At 37.4% G+C, this 20,470-nt stretch overlaps 1 protein-coding gene across 5 annotated transcripts in view; it reads left to right on the top strand.

Annotated features, from left to right (window-relative positions):
- GRIK2 (glutamate ionotropic receptor kainate type subunit 2) overlaps window positions 1–20,470 on the top strand; it is a 739,106-nt gene that overhangs the window by 327,566 nt on the left and 391,070 nt on the right. For all 5 annotated transcript variants that reach the window (XM_070377125.1, XM_070377124.1, XM_070377121.1 and 2 more), the window contains exon 4: window positions 16,059–16,240. In XM_070377125.1, the coding sequence (XP_070233226.1) occupies window positions 16,059–16,240 (182 nt within the window). The remainder of the gene's footprint in view (window positions 1–16,058; window positions 16,241–20,470) is intronic.

Genomic DNA, 20,470 nt, shown 5'->3' with positions numbered 1-20,470 from the left:
TGAAGGATGAATGAATGATGCTGTGAAGTAAGAGGAGGACTGCTCAGAACTCCTGGTTTGCCCAGGACATCCTGGGTAATGCTTATTATCCTGGACTAATTACTATGCACTCACCACTACCCCCCTTAGATTAAAAGGGCCCCAGTCTGATTAAAAAATTATAAAGTGACTTTTAATTGTAAATAACCACTGAATCAAAATAACACCAAACTGGTCACAAACCAAAGTGCAGTCATCATTTTTAAAGAATTTCTAAAACACTGCTGTGACATTTCTGGGTTGCCTTCATTTGTGTTGTTCAGTCAGAATCCCTTTGAGGACATCTTCCTAGCCTCTGGTTCAGACAAGGTTGGCTTTCTTTCCCCATAACCCAATAGTGCATCCTTCCTTTGTCCCTCCTACTCCCTCCAAATAACCCCAGTGCAGGCCAGACAGAGTCCTTCGTAGGATTTGGATAGAACTTTTGAGGCAGATCTCTTTCTTGAGTGTGATATTCTGTTGGTCATGTTTATTAAGTGGTAACAAAAGTAACATAGAGGAAGAGAAAACTGAGCAATAAAGAAAGAATTCCTGTCTCCAACCAGGCCCAGAGTTTATTTTCAGTTATAGAGGCAGTTAAGTCTCATTTTTGCTCAGTATAGTGTGAATTAGATCTGCATATATTACCAAAAGACTCCTGACAAATACAACGGCCTTCTCATTAAACTGTCCAGCTTTTTACCTGCCCTATCTCGTTACACCAGGCAGAGACCCACATGCAGCAGGCATATGAAGAGGAAAAAGAAAAATTAAATGATAGGATAGATCTAGAGCTCGGTGAGCCTAGGACAAAGCCACTTATCATGACTCTTGTACCTGCTAGTGAGCACAGCACTTGCTACCGTTGCTGGAAATCAGCCTCTAAGGTGCTTATGTTCTCATGAACTGGTGCAAGCAAATTCTAATAGCAGTAAGAAAGAATGAAAATGCAACATTAATTCTATTGGCTTCCACAAACTGGAACATTCCAAATAGAAAATTGACCTTTGCACATATTGAACTTATACCAAAAGGCTTTAGAGACCAAAGGGTTTTAGTTTTGATGTGGTCAAAAGCACTGTTTGCCTTTTAATAATGACATAATTGCTTTTTCTCCTAGCAGCAAAAGAAGAAATAGGAAAAACATATTCTGGCATCAGCTAAAAGAGTAATAGGCTGCAGCCCCTACCTTCCAGGGAGCAGTGATACACTACATATAACACTTCAGTTCAGTCCATTTTCTAAGATAGGCTGTTACCAGGTAGAAGCCCTGTGGGTGTGATGGAGCTTGTCTTACAGCTTAGATCTAGCCTCAAGCCCATGGTAGGGGTTCTGGCATTCTCTGTCCACTTTGTCCCCATTATCCCTTGATAATTGTGTCCCCCATTTTGAACTTGAGACTTCTGTGTATAGCTCTGAGACTCAAGTAGGATTACATTGTGCTTTCTCTACTCTTATTGAAACAATTTTCTCTAGATGAACTGGTTGTGTAGAGGTATAATATTTCCCTTTACTTGCCTGGAGGATCACAAGCCACTGATATCATTTGCCTCATGCTTTAGAATCCTTTAAGTATTGAGTCAAGCCTTAGGACTTCAAATTTCAGTGGCCTCTGAGAGTATTTCCTCTTACCTACCCTCATAGTATCCACAGCTGTGCTAACTAAAATTGTTCTATATTAACTAAAATTCATAAGTCAGTCACAAGATTTATTAAATACATATCATAGGGTATGAATCGCTACTGGCTAAACCTAGATATATAAATATATAAGGGAACTGCCATTTATTTTATAATAATCCATTTGATAGACAATAGCTCAATTCAGTCTATTAGAAATAGTAAGAGTTAACAGCTTTTTATATATATTATATGGTCAACTTGATAAGATATCTAATAAATTGAATGTGAGGTGTGCTAGAAAGAAAGGATTAGGATGACATCAAGGTTTTTGTCCTATGTAATTGGAATGATAAAGAGTTGCCATCATCATAAGTGGAGACAATTGGAGGACGAACAGTTTTAGAGATGGAAGAGATGAAGAACCAAGTTTGGAATGTTTTTTAGTATTTACTATACATCAAGTTTGGAGAAGGAAAATGGCAACCCACTCCAGTACTCTTGCCTGGAGAATCCCATGGACGGAGGAGCCTGGTAGGCTGCAGTCCATGGGGTCGCTAGGAGTCGGACACGACTGAACGACTTCACTTTCACTTTTCACTTTCATGCATTGGAGGAGGAAATGGCAACCCACTCCAGTGTTCTTGCCTGGAGAATCTCAAGGACAGGGGAGCCTGGTGGGCTGCTGTCTCTGGGGTAACACAGAGTCAGACACGACTGAAGCGACTTAGCAGCAGTAGCAGCAGTATACATAAAGGTAGAGATTTTGCTTCCTTCAGGAGTCTCTAAGAACACCCTTACCTTTAACATCAGTTTCAAAGTTTGAGGGTCTACAAGATCATCTTCACTTCTGATACCAAGTGCCGTTTTAGGAGTCCCCAAGATTACCCTCAGGTTTGATAATTCACTAGAACTCACAGAATGACCAAAAGCTGTTATACTCACCATTACAGTTTATGACAAGGATACAGAATAAGATCAGCTAAGAGAAGAGGCAAATGGGGCAGAGTCCACAAAAGGTCTACCTTCAGGTTCCAGTTGTCTTCTCCCAACAACAGTTTTGTAGGGAGTCTTAACTTTTCCAGGAAACAATGAGTGGTAATAGTCATGGAGTCATGCCAACCAAGAAAGCTCACACTTGATGTCCAGAGTTTTTATTGGGGTTTGGTCATGTATACATGGCCAACAACCTGCTTGACTGACCTGTAGGTCTCCAGCCTTTCTAGGGGTTTGCTGATACCTCATGACCCAAAGGCCTTAAGATAAATTAATTACATTGTTATATATCCTGTGTGGCTCAAGTCCTCTGGATAAACAAAGATACTCTTCTTGGGGCTTAGAGATTACCACCCAGGAGCTAATTGCAAAGGCCAGACCTCTCTGTGGGTAATGTTAATATTTTTATTATGCAGTTGTCAAATAGGAAAGTGAATTTAGGAGTCTAGAATTCAAGGAAATGGTAAGAGATATAAATTTAGAAATCATCAGCATATAGATGGAGTATTAATTAGGTTCCTAGCAGGAAGCAAACTTCCCTTACATGCTTGAAATGAAGAGATTTTGATAGACACCACTCACAACATAACAGGCACAGTTTTGAGTGCAAAGATGGCCTGTTGAGGCACACATGTAGCAGGAATCTCTGAGCTCCAAGAAAGTGGTTACCAGAAACCAGTGAGAAGTGTTAACATGCTACAGGCACAGTGATAAGTGATCTCTGTTCATTAGCTCATTTGATTTTTTAATATGATTATAATTACTATAATCTCATTTTCACAGATGAAAAATTGCATGTTTAAAAAATTTAAATATCTTTGTCCACAGTCATTCAGTAGAAAGTTAATGATGTAAGATTCAACCCATGTCTGCTTGATGCAGACTTCCATGCCACAATACAGTTCAGAAATTTGGCATCATGATGTCACATATAAGATTGACCTATGGGGGACTTTCCTGGTAGTCCAGTGGCTAAGTCTTCATGCAACCAATGAGGGGGGCCTGGATTCAGTTCCTGGTTGAGGAACTGAATCCCACATGCTGCAACTAGGAGTTCACAGGCCGCAACCAAAGATCCAGTGCAATCAAATAAATAAATAAATGTTAAACCTATGAAAGGGTTTCAAAAGTGTTTGAAATGGTTCCAACCTTTCTTCAAGCCTATCTGCTAAAGGATATTCAGGGTATTCTAGCTAGTGATTTACCACTTAGGCCTTCCTGGGCCTCTGCTTTGCTAGATTAATGTTTTATGAGCCTTTGTGTTATGAGCTTTACAAATGGGAGCTGAACATAAAGAAAAAAAACATCATGGCCAGATACTCCTTGGAGGATACATCAGGACAGAGACAAATTAGATTTCCAGGGAAACAATTCAGTTCAGTCACTCAGTCATGTCTGGCTCTTTGCAACACCATGGACTGCAGCATGCCAGGCCTCCCTGTCCATCACCACGTCCCACAGTTTACTCAAACTCATGTCCATTGAGTCGGTGATGCCATTCAACCATCTCATCCTCTGTAGTCCACATCTCCTTCTACCTTCAATCTTCCCCAGCATCAGGGTCTTTTCATGGCAAATAGATGGGGAAACAGTGGCAGACTTTGTTTTGGGGCCCTCCAAAACCACTGCAGATGGTAACTGCAGCCATGAAATTAAAAGACGCTTATTCCTTGGAAGAAAAGTTATGACCAACCTAGACAGCATATTAAAAAGCAGAGACATTACTTTGCCAGCAAAGGTCCATCTAGTCAGTTGAGTTCACTTCAGTTGCTCAGTTGTATCCTACTCTTTTTGATCCCATGAACTGCAGCATTCCAGGTCTCCCTGTCCATCACCAACTCCTGGAGACCATCGAAACCCATATCCATTGAGTCAGTGATGCCATCCAACCATCTTATCCTCTGTCATCCCCTTCTCCTCCTGCCCTCAATCTTTCACAGCATCAGGGTCTTTTCAAAGGAGTCAGCTCTTTGCATCAGGGAACCAAAGTATTGGAGTTTCAGCTTCAACATAAGTCCTTCCAATGAACACCCAGGACTGATCTTCTTTAGGATGGACTAGTTGGATCTCCTTGCAGTCCAAGGGACTCTCAAGAGTCTTCTCCAACACCACACTTCAAAAGCATCAATTCTTTGGCACTCAGCTTTCTTCATAGTCCAACTTTCACATCCATACATGACCACTGGAAAAACCACAGCCTTGACTAGACAGACCTTTGTTGACAAAGTAATGTCTCTGCTATTTAATATGCTGTCTAGGTTGGTCATAACTTTCCTTTCAAGGAGTAAGCATCTTTTAATTTCATGGCTGCAATCACGATCTGAAGTGATTTTGGAGCCCAGAAAAATAAAGTCAGCCACTGTTTCCACTGTTTCCCCATCTATTTCCCATGAAGTGATGGGACCAGATACCATGATCTTAGTTTTCTGAATGTTGAGCTTTAAGCCAACTTTTTCACTCTCCTCTTTCACTTTCATCAAGAGGCTCTTTAGTTCTTCTTCACTTTCTGCCATAAGGGTGGTATCATCTACATATCTGAGGTTATTGATATTACTCCCAGCATTCTTGATTCCTGCTTGTGCTTCTTCCAGCCCAGCGTTTCTCATGATGTACACTGCATATAAGTTAAATAAGCAGGGTGACAATATACAGCCTTGATGTACTCCTTTCCTATTTGGAACCAGTCTGTTGTTACATGTCCAGTTCTAACTGTTGCTTCCTGACCTGCATACTGGTTTCTCAAGAGGCAGGTCTGGTGGTCTGGTATTCCCATCTCTTTCAGAATTTCCCACAGTTTATTGTGATCCACACAATCAAAGGCTTTGGCATAGTCAATAAAGCAGAAATAGATGTTTTTCTGGAACTCTCTTGTTTTTTCGATGATCCAGCAGATGTTGGCAATTTGATCTCTGGTTCCTCTGCCTTTTCTAAAATCAGCTTGAACATCTGGAAGTTCACAGTTCACATATTGCTAAGGCCTGGCTTGGAGAATTTTGAGCATTACTTTACTAACTTGTGAGATGAGTTCAATTGTGCAGTAGTTTTAGCATTCTTTCGCATTGCCTTTCTTTTGGATTGGGATGAAAACTGACCTTTTCCAGTCCTGTGGCCACTGCTGTGTTTCCCAAATTTGCTGGCATATTGAGTGCAGCACTTTCACAACATCATCTTTCAGGATTTGAAGTAGCTCAACTGGAATTCCATCACCTCCACTAGCTTTGTTCATAGTGATGCTTCCTAAGGCCCACTTGACTTCACATTCCAGGATGTCTGGCTCTAGGTGAGTGATCACACCATTGTGATTATCTGAGTTGTGAAGATCGTTTCTGTACAGTTCTTCTGTGTATTCTTGCCACCTTTTCTTAATATCTTCTGCTTCTATTAGGTCCCTACCATTTCTGCCCTTTATTGATCCCATCTTTGCATGAAATGTTCCCTTGGTATTGCTAATTTTCTTGAAGAGATCTCTAGTCTTTTCCATTCTGTTGTTTTCCTCTATTTCTTTGCATTCAGCACTGAGGAAGGCTTTCTTATCTCTCCTTGCTGTTCCTTGGAACTCTGCATTCAGATGGGTATATCTTTCCTTTTCTCCATTGCTTTTTGCTTCCCTTCTTTTCACAGCTATTTGTAAGGCCTCCTCAGACAGCCATTTTGCTTTTTTGCATTTCTTTTCCTTGGGGATTGTCTTGATTCCTGTCTCCTGTACAGTGTCACGAACCTCTGTCCATAGTTCATCAGGCACTCTGTTCTATCAGATCTAGTCCCTTAAATCGATTTCTCACTTCCACTGTATAATCATAAGGGATTTAATTTAGGTCATACCTGAATGGTCTAGTGGTTTTCTCCACTTTCTTCAATTTAATTCTGAATTTGGCAATAAGGAGTTCATGATCTGAGCCACAGTCAGCTCACAGTCTTGTTTTTGCTAGTCAAGGCTATGGTTTTTCCAGTAGTCATGTATGGATGTGAGACTTGGACGATAAAGAAAGCTGAGTACTGAAGAGTTGATGCTTTTTAACTGTGGTGTTGGAGAAAACTCTTGAGAGTCCCTTGGACTGCAGAGAGATCCAAACAGTCCATCCTAAAGGAGATCAGTCCTGAATATTCTTTGGAAGGACTGATGTTGAAGCTGAAACTCTAATACTTTGGCCACCTGATGCGATGAGCTGACTCATTTGAAAAGACCCTGATGCTGGGAAAGATTGAAGGCAGGAGAAGAAGGGGATGACAGAGAAAGAGATGGTTGGATGACATCACCAATTCAGTGGACATGAGTTTGGGTGAACTCTGGGAGTTGGTGATGAGCAGGGAGGCCTGGCATGCTGCAGTCCATGGGGTCATAAAGAGTTGGCACAACTAAGTGACTGAACTGAATTGAACTTCGTGTGTGTATGCATGTATATCTGTGTGTGCTTATACACAAGTGCACACTTATATATGTCAAAGTGAGTTTTCAGGATTTGGAGGTTTCAGTAGAGAAACAATATAGCATTTTAATGAGTTGCTTCTGGCAATGTATTTACAAAATTCTTAAATGTGTTTATGGGACTGTAAGTATCAGAATTACTATTTGGATTCTACACATTTGAATACCTGGTTCAGGGTTGAACCGTAAGAGGCCTGGCTTCAGTAGAGAGTGTGGTGCCTAAAATGTATGATCTGCCGTGTATTATTTTCCATTCTGAAGCATAGAAAGTTTTTGCCATTCATAAAACAATATCATGGATAGGATTTGATGACACTAATAAATAAAGAGATTGTAATGTAGGGAAGACTGATGCATGATGCCACCATGCCTGCCTACCCCACCACTAAGGTTCATATCCCTTCCTGATACATGTCCCTGATCACAGAAGTGGTCTCGTGCACCTTCTCAACACACTGCTCAAGGTAGCCACTGATAATCAATTGACTCTGGAATGTAAATTGAAACCATTTACCAGTTGGTTTCTAGTACATCAAGCAAAAGTGTTTTTACATATTTTCAGTCTTGAATTATAAGGCTCTGTCACTCTTTTTAATTAATATTTTAAAATTTTATTTATTTTTAAATTGGAGAATAGTTTCTTTATAATGTTGTGTTGGTTTCTGCCATACATCAACATGAATCAGCCATAGGTTTACACACATTCCCTCCCTCTTGAACCTCTCTTTCATTTTCCCACTCCATCCTACCCTTCTGGATTTTCACTGAGCATGGGTTTGAGCATCCTGAGTCATACGCCAAATTCCCACTGGCTATTGATTTTACATTGAAACTATACTTTTCAGTGCTACTCTCCCAATTTGTCCCTCCTTCTCCTTCCCCAACTGTGTCCACAAGTCTGTTCTCTATGTTTGCATCTTCACTGCTGCCCTGAAAATAGGCTCATTAGTTCTATCTTTCTAGATTTCATACATATGCATTCATATATGATACTTGTTTTTGTCTTTCTGACTTACTTAACTCTGTGTAATAGGCTCTAGGTTCATCCACCTATTGGAACTGACTCAAATGCATTCCTTTTTACGACTGAGTAACATTCCATTGTATATGTCTACCATCTTTATCTAGTCATTGTTGATGGACATCTAGGTTGCTTCCATGTCCTGGCTGTTGTAAACAGTGCTGCAATGAACATTGGGGTACATGTGTCTTTTTCAGTTATGTTTTCCTCAGGGTATATGCCCAGTAGTTGGACTGCTGGCTCAAATGGTAGTTTTATTCCTAGTTTTTTAAGGAATCTCCATATTGTTCTTCATAATGGCTGTATCAATTTACATTCCTACCAACAGTGCAAGAGGATTCCTTTTTCTCCATACCCTCTTCAGCATTTATTCTTCGTAGATTTTTTGATGCTGGCCATTTTGACTGGTGTGAGGTGATACCTCATTGTCATTTTGATTTGCATTTCTCTAATAACGAATGATGTTGAACATAGTTTCATGTGTTTATTAGCCATCTGTATGTCTCCTTTGGAGAAATGTCTGTTTAGATCTTCTGCCACTTTTTGATCGGGTTGTTTGTTTTTCTGGTATTGAGCTGTGCAAGATGCTTGTACATCAGCTCTGTCATTCTTTAAAAATATAGCAAATTTCAAAAAGAGAGAAGTAAATAGCTGTCTGTATGGTTGAAAGTGAAAGCGAAGTGAAAGTGTTAGTCCCTCAGTCGTGTGTGACTCTTTGCGACCCCATGGACCCCACCAGGCTCCTGTGTGCATGGAATTCTGCAGGAAAGAGTACTGGAGTGGGTAGCCATTCCCTTTTCCAGGGGATGTTCCCAACCCAGGGACTGAACTTGTTCTTATTCCTGACCCAGGAATTGAATCCAGATCTCCTGTATTGAAGACAGATTCTTTACTGTCTGAGCTACCAGGAAGCCCCTGTAAAGTTAGTGTTAGGATTTAAGAGTTTTTCCTCCAGGAAACCAGAGCTCTAATTTTGCTTCCATAGTGCTCTCTCCCTTTTTTAAGAAGATGAAAACCACACTTGAAGTTTCCTCTCATCTTTTCAAGACCCCCCTGTTTTTCTAGACCACCCTTTTCCTTATTTTCTAGAGTCTCTGAGCTGAACAAATTCACCTCACTCCCAAGGAGGGAAGGGCTGACAAAAATTTGGAGACAGTGTTTTTTTCAGTGTCAATCTACCTCTCCTGTCAAAGTCATTTATGATTTTCTTACAATGATTGGCTTCCTTCTTTTATACTTACAACATTAACATACGTTACAAGGTCCACATCTGGTTTACATATTCTATTTAGTTTTTTTTTTTTAAACAGTCTGTAGCACCCACAAAACATTCAATAACAATAACTCCCTGAAATGTTACACTTGGCCTTTCCATAAATGGTCTTTTCCCCACTGAAAAACACATTAGTGGTGATTGGACATAGATGAATCATTTCTATGCAGTGCATTTTGGGTGAGGGGAGTCTGGCCTATACACAGACCACATTCACTGAGATGATAAATAGGCGTGATGAATAAGCCAGGTGGCAAAGCTCTAGTCTGTGTGGCTACTGAAATGGATACGTCAGTCCAGGCGGAAACTTGGGACTCCCTTCCTGGGGCTGAGGGAGGCTGGACCTGCAGGGAAGGGATGTGATTGATGTCATTAGAAGCAAGTGCCAGCTGGAGTGTGCATAAATGCTCCTTCTGGATTCTCCTTAAGAATTAAATTGATGGCAACTTCTGAAAAGAGCATCTCAAACCTCTGTCCCCTGTAAGCTTAAGATAAACCTTGATTTTAAGTACTGTGAAATAGCTGAAAGTAGAAAAAGCTTTAAAAAATGTACTCTCAGTGAAGGAATTAGAGGGGATAGAATGTTACTCATCTACCAAAATAAAGGGATAATTGCAATGTGGTGCTCTTCTTTGTTAGAAGATTTTCAGGAACCCATCTGTGCAAATTGTTTCTATTTTATTATCATTACATCAACTAATTACATTAGGGAAAAGGGGATATTTTAATTAAAAGACTGTTTTAAAGCGTTGCAATTCTACCCTCCCATAAAATAACTGAACCAGGTGCCAAATTTGTTAAAGTAAACTACATTTATGAAAACTGTTGTTTGGAAATTATTTGTGTTAACCATATTTTAAACAAAGTAGATTTTGCCCTTTTATTTTATCTAGTAGCTGGGCCCTTTTATTTCTCTTCTGAACAGAGCACCCTAGGCCAGGATCACATATGTTGTTGTTTAGTCAATAAGTCCTGTCTGACTCTTTGTGACCCCATGGACTGTTGCCCACCAACCTCCTCTGTCCATGGGATTTCCCAGGAAGGAATACTGGAGTGGGTTGCCAGGGATACTTCCAATCCAGGGATTGAACTCACATCTCATGCTTGGCAGGCAGTTCTTTACCACTGAGCCACACGGGAAGCCAGGACCACATATCAGTTCAGTTCAGTCACTCAAGTCATGTCCAGCTCTTTGCGACCCCATGGATTGCAGCATGCCAGGATTCTCGGTCCATCACCAACTCCCAGAGCTTACTCAAACTTATGTTGATTGAGTTGGTGATGCCATCTAACCATCTCATCCTCTGTCGTCCCCTTCTCCTCCTGCCTTCAATTTTTCCCAACATCAGGGTCTTTTCTAAGGAGTCAGTTCTTCACATCAGGTGGCCAAAGTACTGGAGCTTCAGCTTCAGCATCAGTTCTTCCAATGAATATTCAGGAGTGATTTCCTTTAGGATGGACTGGTTGGATCTCCTTGCAGTCCAAAGGATTCTCAAGAGTCTTCTCCAACACCACTGTTCAAAAGCATCAATTCTTTGGTTCTCAGCTTTCTTTATGGTCCATCTCTCACATCTATGCATGACTACTGGAAAAACCATAGCTTTGATTAGATGGACCTTTGTTGGCAAAATAGCATCTCTGCTTTTTAGTATGCTGTCTACGTTGGTCATAGCTTTCCTTCCAAGGAGTAAGCGTCTTTTAATTTCATGGCTGCAGTCACCATCTGCAGTGATTTTGGAGCCCAGAAATATAAAGTCTCTCACTGTTTCCATTGTTTCCCCATCTATTTGCCATGAAGTGATGGGACCTGATGCGATGATCTTTGTTTTCTGAATGCTGGGTTTTAAGCCAGCTTTTCCACTCTCTTCTTTCACTTTCATCAAGAGGCTGTTTAGTTCTTCTTCACTTTCTGCCATAAGGGTGATATCATCTGCATATCTGAGGTTATTGATATTTCTCCCAGCAATCTTGATTCCAACTTGTGCTTCATCCAGCCCAGCGTTTCTCATGATGTACTCTGCAGAGAAGTTAAATAAGCAGGGTGACAATATACAGGCTTGACGTACTCCTTTTTCTATTTGGAACCAGTCTGTTTTTTCCATGTCCAGTACTAACTGTTGCTTCCTGACCTGCGTACAGATTTCTCAGGAGGCAGGTAAGGTGGTCTGGTATTCCCTTCTCCTTAAGAATTTTCCGCAGTTTATTGTGATCCACACAGTCAAAGGTTTTGGTGTAGTCAATAAAGCAGAAGTAGATGCTTTTCTGGAACTCTCTTGCTTTTTCGATGATTCAGCAGAGGTTGGCGATTTGATCCCTGGTTCCTCTGCCTTTTCTAAATCCAGCTTGAGCATCTGGAACTTTTCAGTTCATGTACTGTTGAAGCCTGGCTTGGAGAATTTTGAGCATTACTGTGCTGTCTTATCACGTATAAACTATCCCAATTATTTTGAAGAGCTTACTTTTTTCCTAAATAGGGAACTCTTTTGTTTTACAACAAAATAGTATTAACTTGTGTATGATGGATTGATTAAGGTAATCCTTTCTGAAATTGGCAGTTTTAGACTGTGATATGTTGCATAGGAATGCTGGTGGAGGTAGGAAGATCAATAGGGATCCACAGCAGAAAATACATGACCAGTATTTTAATTAAAAGACATTCCTATTGTTTAAGCCCCTTTTCCTTTCAATAAAAAGCTCATCTACGTATATTAACTTAGAGGGATGCCATCAAATAATTCATATTAAGTTCCCAAGTAAAAATCCACTCTTCAGATGTCTTGAATACATCTCCCATTTTGTCAACTCTCTTATTCTTTCAAGGTGTTCTGAATAATAGAATTCACAGAGGAGTTTGTACCTAAATGTCAAATAGTAAGGAAGGCAGAGGATCTAGAATGGAGATATGGATAAAAGAGAAACAATAGCACTGGGCAGAGTAATGAAATCTTAGAAGCCAAGAGAGATCTCTACGCACCTATTCAGGAGATGATGGAAAGCGGAGGGTTCAGGATGGGGAACACATGTATACCTGTGGCGGATTCATTTTGATATTTGGCAAAACTAATACAATTATGTAAAGTTTAAAAATAAAATAAAATTAGAAAAAAAAATAAATAAAAATCGCGATTCTTCTTTCAGTATTCAGACAACTCTCTGGATTTCTTCTCTTTGATTAAAATGTTGAACCATTTTTATTCCAAAAACTGATTGTGAAAAGCATTATAGAACTGTATCTCATGTGGTTAAATCTCTGTATCTCAACTGTATCTCAAACTGTATGTCATGTGGTTAAAGACTGAATAAATACTATTAATCTAATCATTATATTTATCCATGAAACAATGTCTTGCACATAGTAGACATGCAGTAAATACATGTTGTATATATAAATGAAGACAATAATTCTCTTGAATTTAAGAAGGAGATGGCAAGTCCTACTAGCAACAGCTATTTTTTTAAAAAAATTATCTCTTGAATATTATTCTTCAGGGAAGCTGGCAAACTGAAATCTGTTACATTCATGCTAGCAGGGATGTATATGTGTGAAGAGAAGTAAACATTCATTGTACCTGGTGGCTCAGTGGCCTAGCCACATGAGTTCTCAAGACACTTGAAAATAGTTGGCACTATTTATACTTAAGGTGAGCCCTACAGATGCTATTTGTGGATTTAATACTTCTGAAAATTTCTACTTCCAAGTCAGTTGAGCTTTTTCAATTCAGAACTGTTGAGCTAATCTCTAACTGTATAGCTGCTTTTTCTTTGATAATGAGTTTATCTCAACAATTTTGATTGATATTTTGATGTTGTTAGGTTTTCAGTCTATATCAGTGTCAAAATAACTTCTAAGAATAGATTAGTAACCAGCACATTTAAAAAATAACTATATTCTTTCCTTCTTAGCCCAGATAACAATAATAAAAACCCACTACTTATTGAAAGTCTAATATAAGCCAGTTCCCCTTTGGTGTTTTATGTATTAATTTATATATTGATATAGGTTATATGGTTTTACCCTCTAGTAGAGAAGAGGAAAGCAAAACAAATCTTGGATATCTTGCATAAAGATTCACATATAGATTTTTTGAACTGAGATTCACACTCAACTCTCAGGGTATTCCTACTCTGATAGACTAAATATCCCAAATTTACATTTGACTCACTCAAAATCTTGTGAGATAAGTTAGCGAAGGGTAGCTTTCTTTTCTTTATTCACCTAATGTTGGTATTAGATCTGTCTGTGTTTATATAAATAACGAGAATAATAGAAATGTAGAACTAAGAATATTTTAGAAGTAATCCAATAAACATTTATTTGATGCATGAGGAATGAATTTTTTTTTCTTTCTCTCTCTTATTCCTACACTCAGTTGTATTTATAGTTTTCTAACTCATTCTGCCTAGTTGGAAATCATTTTTAAATTATTTTATTGTCTTATGCTACTAGTTAATATAAAATACTTATATTCTATTAAATTGCTCTGCCAAAGTGGTTCAAAGGGTGGCTCTCAAAAGACACCAAAAATTGGATCTAACTTTGGAAATTGACCACACTCTTTGATAACCAAGAAAATCATCTGGAGCGATTATTAAAAATCCTCATGCATGAGTTGTATCCCCTGAAGATTCTGACTTTGTTATTTAGATTGTACTCAGCTTCACAGATTACTGTCATTCATTCCAAAGTTTGGAAGTCACTGCCTTAGAGCAAGTCTATTCTATTTATAAAAAGTTGTTAAACAATGTTACTCTGTGTGTGTGTGCTCAGTCGCTCAATTGTGTCTGATTCTTTTCGGCCCCATGGACCGTAGCCCACCAGGCTCTTCTGTCCATCGAATTTTCCAGGCAAGAATACTGGTGTGGGTTGTCATTTTCTATTCCAGAGGATCTTCCTGACCCAGGGATCAAACTCGTGTCTCTTGCATCTCTTGCACTGGCAAGTGGATTCTTTACCACTATCCCACCTGGGAAACCCAAAACAATATTACTATCCTTTAAATTTGTATTATAACTTAGTTGTGAAGTAACCTTATGTGCAAAGAAATGCATAGCATTTTATACACATTTTAGAGAATTTTATAAGTCCACTAATAAACACTAATACAATTAAGCATGTGTTATAAACTCAAATATTCGTTTTCACCTTTGTACAATTCAGTGTTAACACCTGTACTCGTTACATACATGATTCCCTACACTGAATTATATTATGTTCAGTGGGTACATTTGATGTCAATTAATTATATAGTATTTATTTTACTATTGTTAGTAAATACTTAAACTTGTAAAACAAGATAATTATATTGTGTAATTTATGCAAATATTATTTGCAGAATTTTAAATATCAAAATTCTAAACTAACTTACAATAAAGTAAATTTTATGGGACAATACTTTAAAATCAAAAGTTATTAGGTATATTTATGAATTTATATATTTTTTATCTTTCATGTCCTAAGGATGAAAATATTTAAAATTAGTCATATTAATTTTATTAACTATGTTGAAACATGTTAACATGTATATAGCATTGTATATCTAAGAGGATGTATTATTTAATTAAAAACTGAATGAAAAAATTCCAAAATTTAGATTTTATTCTTTATATCTCTTACATTATTTTAATATACAGTATATTTTTGTCATAATAGAAAGTGAAGTCTCTCAGGCATGTCTGACTCTTTGTGACCCCATGAACTGTAGCCTACCATGCTCCTGCATCCATGGGATTTTCCAGGCAAGAGTACTGGAGTGGGTTGCCATTTCCTTCTCCAGGGGATCTTCCCGACCCAGGGATGGAACCCGGGCCTCCCGCATTACATGCAGATGATTTACTGTCTGAGCCACCAGGGAAGTCATAATAAGATACTTTTTATTCCTGTTTCTAAACAAAGTTATACATATACACCAAATTACTAGACCACTACTTGTAAAAAAATAAATAAATAAAAAAGAAGCCATCGAAGTTTTTAATAACAGAGAATAACTGCATTAAGTATATCTACTAAAAAACAGTGTTTAATTAATTAGACAAAATAGAACAGTAGTCACTGACATAATAACCTGTAAGACATTCTCACAAAACAACTATTAATGTAAAATAAAGCCCTCTCTCTATATATATATATGCAAATACATAAGAAAATATATGGAAGATAATATTTTAAGCCATCAACCATGACAACCCACTGGGAGTAGAATTAGGGTACAAAGAGAGACCATTTTATTCTATAGTCTTTTGTGTATTTAAATTGTTTACATTTAACTAATAGTCATGTATGTCTTTCATTCTTTAAGATATACCCTAAGATTTTGAGAAGTAATATTAACAAAAATGGGGCTTCCCTGATGGCTCAGAGGGTAAAGAATCTGCAATGCAGGAGCATCAGGACAAGCAGGTTTGATCCTTGGATCAGGAAGATCCTTTGGAGGAGGAAATGACAACCCACTCCAGTATTCTTGCCTGGGAAATCTCATGGACAAAGGAGTCTGCAGAGTCCATAGGGTCACAAAGAGTCAGACATGACTGAGCACATGATGCATTAACAAAAACAACTGGCAATTAGGAATTCTGAAGCAGGAATTTCAGTGGCCACGTCATGAAATGTACATGGTCAAGAAAATCATCACTGTAGTGTGTTTTGTGATTTCTGTGATCCACTGTGATTTTTCTCTAACATTCTTTTTTTTTTTTTTTCATTAAAGGTCTCATTCGCTTGCAGGAGCTCATCAAAGCTCCATCAAGATACAATCTTCGACTTAAGATCCGTCAACTACCTGCTGATACAAAGGATGCAAAACCCTTACTGAAAGAGATGAAAAGAGGCAAGGAATTCCATGTCATCTTTGACTGTAGCCATGAAATGGCAGCAGGCATTTTGAAACAGGTAATTGCTAAATTATTTAAGTTAATTTCTTTATTACATTTGAGTTTGAAGTATGTTTTTTGTTTGTTTGTTCTTGTCCACATTGCATGGCATTTGAAAATTCCCCAAACAGGGGTTGAACCTGTGCCACCTGAGGTGGAAGCACAGAGTCTTAACCCCTGGGCTGCCAGAGAAGTCCCCTGGTTTTTGATTTTTAAATGAAGTTGTTATTGTTACATGGTCAGTTTATAAAAAAGTCAGAGAAGTCACTTTGATATAAATTTTCTGATAAAAAAAATCTGACAAATGCTTTTAAGTAATTGTCTTAAAGGAAAGTAATATAGATAGTGATGATCTTCAAAGCAGATTGAAATTCTGAGATTAGTTTCAAATGGCTAAAATACTGTTTGTTATTGTGAATATTGATTAAAGCAATAGATATTTCTATTTTGTGCTGAAATGAGGGAATAAACTTCAAAGCAAAAATAAGAGAAAAAACATTGTTCTTTACCTGACATGTATGCTATGCTGAGATGCCTTACGCATTTGATCTTATTTAATCATCATCATAATCAAAGGCTTATGTAAAAAGTGATTATATAATGATTATGCTGAAAATAATCAAATAATTATGTAAAAAAAAAAACAAAAACAAGTGATCTGTAAAGATGGTGACTAGTTCCACTTTACAGATGAAGAACCTGAGTCTCATAAAGGTTAAGTAACTTACTAATTCCATTAGCAAGTGTATAGCAGAGGGATTTATATTTCTCCTTAGTGATGTTAAGAACTATTCTTTCCAGAATAAAGCATTGCCTACCTAAAAAGATAATACTAAATCAACTAAAGGAAACAATTCATAGCAGTAAAAACTTCTTACTATGACTTCAACACTATTCAAACCTTACAGTCCACTGAAAAATAGTTATTATTAGCTCATATATAAGGGGATTGATGTAGGGGGTTAAATCGCTAGTACTAAGCTGTACTATCTAGTAGAATCTGAATTTGAACACATGTCTTTGGACTTTGTTTTTAAGCTCTTTTATACATGGTGGCACCGAAATAAGTCAACTGCCTTGATAAAATTTAGGATAGAATATCTCTACTAGAAGGTTATGCAGATTCAGATGTCAAATTATATCTCATAAAATATAACTACCAATAGTAAATGCCTGTTATAACATGGTTAGTTTATTAAGCAGATGTTTGTCCAATCTTCCAATATGGATGTTGATTTCACTATAATAAAATATTTAATTGGATTTGGAAAATTGCTCTAGTGTTATATTTGAGTAATAAAGAATGTAAGCATGGTTGTGGTTGTTTGGTTGGGATTTTTGGAATAAAATGATATAATAAAGTTAGCACTGGAATTTAGAGTAGGAATTTATTTTTCATTTAATAAAAAATCTTGATCATGTTCATAATACACAGACTTGGAAAGAATACCTTTCCTTTATGCCTGGAGTGGGTAGCACTGTACTATTTGTCAGTGACAGATAGTATGCTTTCTCTAGACTTCCAACAAGTATCTATGATGATCAATTGTCTTTTCTCTAGAGTAATTAACTCTGACTTATTTTGGTGTTTGAAAGGTGAGAATATCCATCACTTTTTAACAGAATTTCCATTCTTTCTTTTATTGATTTATCCATTATTTTATATTTGCTTTCTGATGTGTAACCTGCTATTTTGGAAAATGAAAACAAAATTAAAGTTGTATTCAAAATATATTAAACAGTAAAATTATGTAATTTTAACAAGATTAGTAGGTGAAAAATCAGAACAAAAGTAAAATGAGAATATGAAAGTTAAGTTGAAGTCAGAATAACACTTTCACATAGAAAGCATGCTTTTCGATTCTATAACACTGGCAGATCACATATGGTGAGGTTATTTTTAAAAACTTACCTTGTCCCAGAAAGCGTTTGTCTCATATATGGATCTCAGTTAGTCTAGAAACCAATTCAAAAAGAAAGTAAATAGCTTATTTTTTGTAAATGTAGCAGTACATTTAATAGGACTTCACTTTATGACTTATGAAATTGTTCTGAGATTCCTCAACACTGGCTAATGATGAACTCCAAAGAAATGGTTTAAGAGTTGAATAACAGGCATAAATGGAACTTTCAGCTTGTCTGGTTTACTCCAAGAACAAATATTAGGAATATCCATACAAAGAGATTTTTGTTTGTTTAATTTAAACTAACATAGCTCTTACTAAATTTGGAGCAACTTTGAATTTGAAGTTTTCCTGCCTTAAAGCTTTAAAAGTGAGTGAAGCCTGGGCCTGGCTAGATTTCCTCTGAGGCAGATTCAGGGCACTCATTGTTATACATGCGTTAATAGCAAGAGATTCCAGTCTTCTCAGATTTGCCAAAGAGAATCCTCTATGGTAGGGGCAAGATGATGTGCAGTAAAATCTCAGGAGGACATTCTATCACAAAAAGAAATAGCAACCAAGAACTTTGAAGTCTATATCAGAGAATGTGAAATCAAATTTTTTAGCCTGGAAAATGTAAAAGCAGGAGCAAAGAAACTGCTGCAGCAGCAAGAAGTAAAATAAAATAAAATTTCAAGAAAGATGTATAAAGTCTACCACTGCAATTGTTAACCTTAAGCTATGTAACTCATGGGCTTCCCAGGTGACTTAGTGGGAAAGAATCTGCCTGCCAAGCAGGAGACATGGGTTCTACCCCTGGGTTAGGAAGACCCCTGGAAAAGGAAATGGCAACCCATTCTAGTATACTTGCCTGGGAAATCCCACAGACAGAGGAAGCCTGGAGGGCCACAGTCCATAAGGTCACAAAGAGTCAGACATGGTTGAGCAACTAAACAATGATGACACTAATGTCCAGATATAACGTGAAGGATAAACTGGCTGCAAATTGTGTGCCTGAATAACTGTGTGTGTTAATTTGTCATATGATATTGTTAACACTACATCAGTTAAATGTTGGGGAATTCTAACAATATTTTTATTTTGGAAAAGTTAATCTGTGGTGTTTCTTTCCAAGAGGGTGACATGGCTCAAACAATTTTCTATTGTGGTCTCTCTTATTTATCCATAAGAAGAAGATGATTTTATTCTTTTTCATGAGATCTGAAGTGTGCATATAGTTCATTCAAATATAGTACTAACAAGACCTAAAGGCTTTAAATAAAAGAAGATAGAGTGCAAGTTCTTTTTAAATTCCCGTTGGAAATTACTAGCTCACCTTCCGAGAGAGTATCCCAGTTGTTCACTTTTGTTCATGTTATAGCTAAACTTCTCTACTTAGATCTTAGTTCAAAGTCCATAACTGACTCTTGTTTTCAGTATCAAAGACTTAAGGGAGATCAATGAAAGGCACACACAGTCCTCAGTTATTCCTTACAGTTTTCTTCTCAAGAAGACGAGGAAGAAACCTCCAGCTGGTGCAGAACACTGTCTCCTTAACTGTATCCCACTCTCCTCCAAAACACAATTTCCAATATTGGCCTGAGATTCCCAGGTTTTCAAATTATCAAGGAGGAAACAGCCAAAATTTTAGAATGTATAGATTGTAAAATGAATCTATATCTTTGGGAATATAAAATATACTACTTTATAAAAGGCATAGATTACACCGCATATACCAGCTCCAGGAGTTAAAGACCTGGAGTTCATCTTTACATGCTCTCTCAATTTGTTGGCTAATTTATTCATTCTTATTATGTCTTAGTTTCTTCACCTGTAAAATAAGTATGATAATAGGAGCTACTTCATAGGTTTTTTAATGAAGCTTAAATTGATTAAAATATGCAGTGTGCTTAGAATAGTACCTAACACTTTTTAGGCATTATGTAACTGTTATTTATAGTTATACATCTGAATTGCTATTTCTTTCATATATCTCTCTATATATTTCTATGACTATTGAATTCATAAAGTAAAAAATATTGACATGGGTGATGCTGAGCTATCACTGAGTAGTTCTGAAGTTGAGAAACTTTTACTGCATATCCATCAGGAACAATGAATACCTTCTACAAAGATAATCTTGTAAATTTTTATTTATAAACATTTTCTCTCATTTTGCTTAAATGCAAACTTTATCAGTGTTACTGGCTCATATAATTGTTTATTTTTGGCTCATATCAGATCAGATCAGATCAGATCAGTCGCTCAGTCGTGTCCGACTCTTTGGGACCCCATGAATCGCAGCACGCCAGGCCTCCCTGTCCATCACCAACTCCCGGACTTCACTCAAACACACGTTCATCGAG

The sequence above is a fragment of the Bos mutus genome, chromosome 9 (assembly GCF_027580195.1).
Source record: "Bos mutus isolate GX-2022 chromosome 9, NWIPB_WYAK_1.1, whole genome shotgun sequence".
Lineage (NCBI taxonomy): Eukaryota > Metazoa > Chordata > Mammalia > Artiodactyla > Bovidae > Bos > Bos mutus.
The sequence above is the reverse complement of the archived record's forward strand: the minus strand, read 5'-3'. Positions and strand labels throughout refer to the sequence as shown.